Source organism: Sycon ciliatum, chromosome 9 (genome assembly GCF_964019385.1).
Source record: "Sycon ciliatum chromosome 9, ocSycCili1.1, whole genome shotgun sequence".
In the NCBI taxonomy this organism is placed as follows: domain Eukaryota; kingdom Metazoa; phylum Porifera; class Calcarea; order Leucosolenida; family Sycettidae; genus Sycon; species Sycon ciliatum.
This window is the reverse complement of record NC_088651.1, coordinates 13,669,971-13,676,791: the sequence shown is the minus strand read 5'-3', so window position 1 is coordinate 13,676,791 and position 6,821 is coordinate 13,669,971. Positions and strand designations below refer to the sequence as shown.

At 45.4% G+C, this 6,821-nt stretch overlaps 1 protein-coding gene across 2 annotated transcripts in view; it reads right to left on the bottom strand.

The window, feature by feature from the left end:
• Positions 1-1,276: 1,276 nt before the first annotated feature.
• Positions 1,277-6,821, bottom strand: part of LOC135824879 (uncharacterized) — a 23,762-nt gene continuing 18,217 nt past the window's right edge. For both annotated transcript variants that reach the window (XM_065337603.1, XM_065337602.1), the window contains exons 8-9: positions 4,751-5,103; positions 1,277-1,726 (exon numbers count right to left, since the gene is read on the bottom strand). In XM_065337603.1, the coding sequence (XP_065193675.1) occupies positions 4,751-5,103 (353 nt within the window). In that variant the 3' untranslated portion in view covers positions 1,277-1,726. The remainder of the gene's footprint in view (positions 1,727-4,750; positions 5,104-6,821) is intronic.

Genomic DNA, 6,821 nt, shown 5'->3' with positions numbered 1-6,821 from the left:
CGCAGCCTTTTCGGACCAAAACCAGTCGACTCAGCGTCCAAAAGACTACAACATATGGGCCAATCGCGGTCATCCGTGCTTTTATAAGAACGAAACGGCGCTTTTAGTGACATTTTGCATACAAATCCCCATCTACATGTAGTAGGGCGCAGTCACCCAGTTTCGGTGGAAGTGCGCGAGTTCGATTGGGATTCAAGTAGGAAGGGAGCATCTCAGCTTTCTCGGACCAAGACTATTCGACTCAGCACCCCGAAGACTACAAGTGGTGAAATTTTAATTTTTGCCTTAACTTCCCCTTTAATACAACTTTTTACAAGATGTACAGTACAGTGTACTACATGTACTTGCACATGTAGTACACTTTACATGTAGTTGAATGTTTTTGAGATCTAGAATCATTTTGTACAAGGTCGACTCCATTTTTTTTATTATACCAAACTGTACATACCGCTGAAATAGCGCTATTATAATCACACAAAATACAACTACTACTAGTACATCATGTACATGTAGCTAGAACTGAGTGTGTTGTCCGAGTTTCAAAGCAGCAGGGGGAAAAGGGGAAGTCCGAAGAAAGATGAAAATGTCAAGGTCCCAAGTGTTTGGGGAGCGGAGTTGAATGGTGGTGGACCAGAGGACGTGAAAAGTTCAACGTGTTTAATACAATGTACATGTACTTGACAGAGAAGATAATTATTGGGTATACATTTATCTGATGAGCCATGGAACACAGCCTCCTCCGACACAGACCATTCGCCTCCGCGCCTCAAACGTTACCCACCCTGCTGTCTATTGTCCAAAAAGAGTCCCGTTGGCTTTTGAAAGCCCGATTTTGGCCGAATTGAGTGTGCGGCGAAATCCCACTTTAAACCTGAATCTGGGTGCTTCTTCATGCATTAATTTTTACAATGGTATACACAATGTCATGTACATGTACCGCCTACCGGTCCTAATGATATTGTAAAACCTGGCTGAATTTCTAATCACCTGTCTTCAGGCTTGTTTCGACCTAAAATGCGGCAAGAAAATTGCACTTGGCACACAAAGCAGGATGACGTCATGCTGTTTTTCACCATGTCCATGGGATGACGTAATGCTGTTTTCACCATGTCCATGGGATGACGTAATGCTGTTTTTCACCCTGTCCATGCCATGTGTATAACCCCTACCAACCGGACTGGTTTCCCGGCGGCCTGCATCTGGTCAGATGAAGCACCTACGGCTATCGAAACAAAACTAGAGCCATCGAGCACAAACCGGGGCAAGCCAAGTTAATTCTTTAAATTGCATTCAGAAAAGTCAGAAGAGGGACGAGAGAACAATGCCACATGCTACGATATCCTAAAGAAGGATTAATAGACGCTATTTGCAACACAATATTCAGACGTCAGGCGGAATGAGAAAGGAAAAAAAGGCTTGGGGCTAAAATAATAGCAACGCATTGAAATTTATTATGCATGTACATGCAGATCACACGGAAGAACGTGCACAGATCAGTACACTGTCAAGGGGTAAGGCTGTCCAGTACAAATCATGATCGGAGAAAACTTAGAAACGGAGCGGCCTGATTCCGCGACCGTGCTGTCACCCCGTCGGTGGTCACAACGCATACCAGCAGCCGCGAGCAAAGGTTACCCCGCGACAGAGCTACCATTCTCGTTCCTCCTTTCACATGCTGTCTCTGACCCGAATGCCCGAGGTCGGCACGAGTGCAAGATGACAGGGCCTGCATGGAAACGATGCCGAAACAACAACAGAACATCGTAACCAAGAGTATATAACCTGCATGTATATTATATTCTTGAAGTAACTATAGGGGATTCACACATACGCACGCACGCACACCCCCCCCCCCCCCCACACACACACCATTTATGCGGACCATCCAGGGTTTCCCGGGACAGTCCAGGGAATAGGGTGTTTGTCCCCGGGGTCCAGGGATGTCGTGCGAAAGTCCAGGCATTGAGATGGTACTTTTGAAATCGAAGTTCTCCTTTTTATGACGCTTTTGCGGTCATCCTCGAACTTGTAGATCCGTTGTAAGTGCACACAGCACGTAGTAGATAAAAAAAAAACAGGTGTGGAACTGCAACGGATCGCCGGTATAACGGTAGTCAACTGAAAATTTACTTGTTCAGTGGCCATGGTTACAGCTTGATGCAATGACATCCCTTTTGCTTCAGAGCAGCAGTCATGAAAAATGCGTCTGCTAAGGGGCCGTCCATAATTATCGATCTTTTACACGAAGAGAAAAAGTTTTGTATATGGGTGGGTGGGTCAAGGGGAGTTTCGTTTTGAAAAATATTGATATGAGAGACATCCCTGCATTCTTGCTATCAAGTCAATCTATATTTCGTTCAGGGGGGTGGGTGGGTGGGGGAGGGTCCTAACTAAACTTTTTCGTTTCGTGAAAATTATCGATAATGCCGGATAGCCCCTAATGATGGATGCGCTAAAAAATTGGTGTCCAGGGAAAACGGTCAAAATCAAGGTAATCATCAGCCTCGCACGCACACACACACACACGCACGCACATACACACACACACACACACACACACACACACACACACACACACACACACAGGTAAACCATGGTTTTTGGGAAAGTTATGGAAGCCATGGAACGGGGGGGGGGGGGGGAATCTCTCAGGAAAATTTGGCAAAGCCGTGGCAGTGGGTCTCAGGGCGTTTGTCAAGGGGAAAAGTCCACAGCTACTAGTATACGACGCACAGAATAGATCCTTGTCTTTGGCAAGAACTCTGAACCCTAGTTGTATGAGTGCATTGCAGCCCGCATTTTTATATATTTTTTAGACAGTTCGCCCACATTGCAGACAATGCGCCCAGGCAGACAAAGCGTTCAGAAGGAAGACATCGTAGCCTCGCTTTCGATTTTTTTGCTGAAGAGCCTGTTGGTGCAAAGAGTGTTTCCAGTGTTTCATTGCAATCATGCCAAGCAAATCGTTTGACGACAAAGCCAAACCCTACCTCCTTGGGATATGGTCGAATCTCCTTATTTCGAATATTCTTATTTCGGCCGACAAGGCAAGATTCTGCAGGCGCTACGCAGAGCGCAATCGCCTCCATGGCGGCCGAAAACGTCTGCCTGAAAGTGCCTGGCAGATAAACTACGAAGGCGAGGACGACTAATTATAGTTAAGTCACCAAGAAGAAAGCACTTTCAAAGCGACAGCGCAAGAAGTCTTTTCGCTTAGATCACGGTGACAAAAACGATATCGGTTAGGTTTTTTTTCGCAAACATTGGCATTTTGGCAAAATCGCTGGAACTTGCTGCCGATGCCTCATTAGAATAATTAGACTCAAATATGAATTGACATGCGGGAATGAATGGATAAAATGGTGCTGTTGTGTCTGGGACTGGCGTTATGACAACCCTAGGAGAATCAGAAACCTATATTTAAGGTGGCAGCCTGGTCGTAAAATCCCTGAAAAATCTAATTTGTAAATTCATATTGATGGCTACGTCAGTTGAAAGAGCATGAATAGCTGCAAAGTCTCTGAAAATGTTGTCTCGATCTGACCCGCCGTTCAAGAGTTATGGCCGAAAATGTGCCCTTGCAAGGAAAGATTTTTTTGTTGCAAGCTGTCATTTGTTGGCAGCACTATGGCAAGTTTGAGTCGTGTCAAGAAGTCAGGTAGGATTCAGTACTAGGCAGTAGTGGAACGTGAGTGGTAGTCTTTGCCGATTTTGGAGGGTATCCCGGATTCGGTTTGAAGCGCTGTGGAAACGGCTTGCTGTGGAGGTCCCAGAACTGGATGTTGTATCAAAGGTACGACCTCGTAGCACGCCCTGAACCTAAAAAATATTCAAAAATCGACTTGGGTCTGTGTGAGTGTGTGAGAGAACGCCCACTCCTGCCGTTGTGACAGATTCCAGGGCCGCGTTGAAGGGCCCTATCCCACCACCCATGGCTGCTTCTGGACTTTTCATCCTCGGATTTGGTAAAATGATCCCAAACAACAGAACGGGGAGCACGACTGAAAACAGTTTCTGACATGGGAACAGTGCGAACTCGAAACAGAAGAAAATTACGAAGTGGTCAAAGGAAGAGCGAGCAGCCAAAATATGTAAGTACATGTACGAGTACTCATGCTTTGTTCTGATGTTCGTCTATATGTCGTCGCCTCGACTCCAGCCAAGTGCCAGTTTAGATCGTGAACCGCGCGCGCGCGCGCGGGTCGTGTACCACCTGGCGCAGCGCTGGTCACAAGCACGCAGCTACACCTATTCTACAGGCGGTGTGTGAAACGATCGTGACTGATCGCGATGTTTTTACGGGTTTATCGTACCGTACGCACATTCTCAAAGTTCGAATGTTCGTGAGAACTACGAATGTTCGTTCGCTGTGGCCTAACGAACGAATATTCGAATGTTCGGTATATTCGTTTCACCCCTACTGTTCACCTAACCTGGCCTTTTGCCCTCATACCGAAAATATTGAGCACCTTAAAGTTTCTGAAATTAGAGTACCTCAACTCGAACTTTCCGAATACGGTCTATTCGCTGCACACGTCACTTCAAAATAAATAAATAATTGAATTCACCAACTTTTCGGGCATTGCCCATCTTCAGGGTGAAACAGTCGACGAAAACATTCAATCATTAATTTATTTAGACGCGACGTGTGCAGCGGAGAACCGTATTTGGAAAGTTCGAGTTGAGGTACTCTAGTCCAAATGTGTAAGAGCAGCTTGCACATTCTTAAGCCGTTCACAGCCCAACTCACCTAGACTCGGCGGGTTTCACAGATGGTCAGAGGTAGCTTATCGTCTTGAGGATGTACCTTCAAATCAGTGCCGTAGAAAGCACGAGCGTGACCATGTGACCACCCTACCCAGGCGGTCTTCACATAGATATGAATCACGTGATGATCTTTGCCCTGTTTTAGGTATTGTGCTTTCAACACCAGTGTCTCAGCGTGTGCCAGCCCTTTTGCAAAATTTCTCATACATTTAACGTGATTCGGTCCCGGTATGGCGTAGCCGAGTTGTTGGCACGCCGTCGTCGCCTCGTTGAACGAGCGAGACATTTTGTCATGTATGGCACGCAGGACTATGCCACCTCCACAATCCTGCGCCGCTGTACACGGTGAGAAACACACACACACACACACACACAAACACACACACACATACACACACACACACACACACGTCAGATTTAAGACGGGTTTGTAGTGTCCAGAACACAACCGACTTCTACACCACTACTGCCGCCTAATTATAATAATTATGAGGTAGGCGAACAGAACAGAACAGCAAGGACAATCAAGGCTTGTCTTCTGCTACTTCAAGTTTCATGAGGTAGGCGAACAAAATTTATATACACAACAAGAATGGACTCGGATGGAGAACCAAGGACAAATTTATAGAATGTAGAAAGGACCAAGGAACTACAAGTTACGCTATAATGTCCACTAACACCATCAGTTACTTAAAACAATCAGCTCGTGCGATAACATTGCACGACACTGACCCACGGTACTGACGTTCTACAACTAACTGGCTAACAGCTCTAGCACATCTTGGATGCACACTCCAACAGCCTTTCAACTTGGAAGGTTTTAACTTATAGAAATAACATAAGAGGGGAAGAACTTAGAAGTTGCGACTTCGGGGGTAATAGTCATGAAGTTGATTGCTGCAATGAGGAACACACGCTTCTTGCCAAACTTGACACTTGACTGACTCACGGCTGCCATCCGGAGCACACGAGGAGCACGTCGCACCTTCCACTCGGCAAATCTGCAAGAAACACTGTGTATTGAGCAGGGAATGGTGCTTTCTTGCAGGTTTGCCGAGTGGAAGGTGCGACGTGCTCCCCGTGTGCTCCAGATCGCAGTCATGAGTCAGTCAAGTGTCAAGTTCAGCAAGAAGCGGGTGTTCCTCGTTGGAGCAATCAACTTCATAAGAGGGGAAGGTTGTCAATTTTCATAACACCAAACGCTTTTCACCCATTTTCATCAGTGGTTACATGGGAATGAGCAAGAACGAAAACAAAGCCAGAGTTTATACTGGGGGTAGAGAATCATGTGTTTGTTCTGGCACTGCATTCCCTTCATGAGTTGTTTCCCGCATTTTTTCCACTGCTCCATACATTCTTATGGTAGTGTAGTGTGAACTTGAGCCGCGTAAGAATATTCTTGCTGATTCTCTACCCCCAGTATAAATTCTGGCTTCGTTCTCGTTCTTGCTCATTCCCATGTAATCACTGATGAAAATGGGTGAAACTCTTTTGGTATTATGAACTTGACAACCTTGTTGTTGTCTTGAAGAAAGGAAAAGGACAACATGTTACGAGTTATGACAAACTGTCCACCAACGTAACCAGATCTTATACAGTCAGCGAGTGCGACAAAATGGCACAAAACTGACAAGGAGTACTTTTCCTTTCTTCATCATAATTATATTGGCTCATCATCCGAGTTCAACTTTGTTGTTGTCTGTATATCTTTTTTTTTTTTTATAGAGCTTGGGTGGAAACAGATTCCTAGGTTCGAACCCCAAGATGGGCAGTTCATTACTTTTTTTCTCTCCTTGCACATTTCCTATCTGCATGTTATTACTATTTTTTTCTCTTTTTTTTAGCCATTCTCAGGTAATGCGCACAATCTCTAGATGCGGATGGAAAGCCAAGGATTAAATTTGAGAAAAAAAGGACCGAAATGTTATATGGACTCGGATGGAGAGCCAACGTTGACTACATACATGAACTGATTGTTTAGTAACTGCTGGTGTTACTGGACAGTATAGCGTAACTTGTACAGTCGACTTCGCTTATAACGACTGCGGATATAA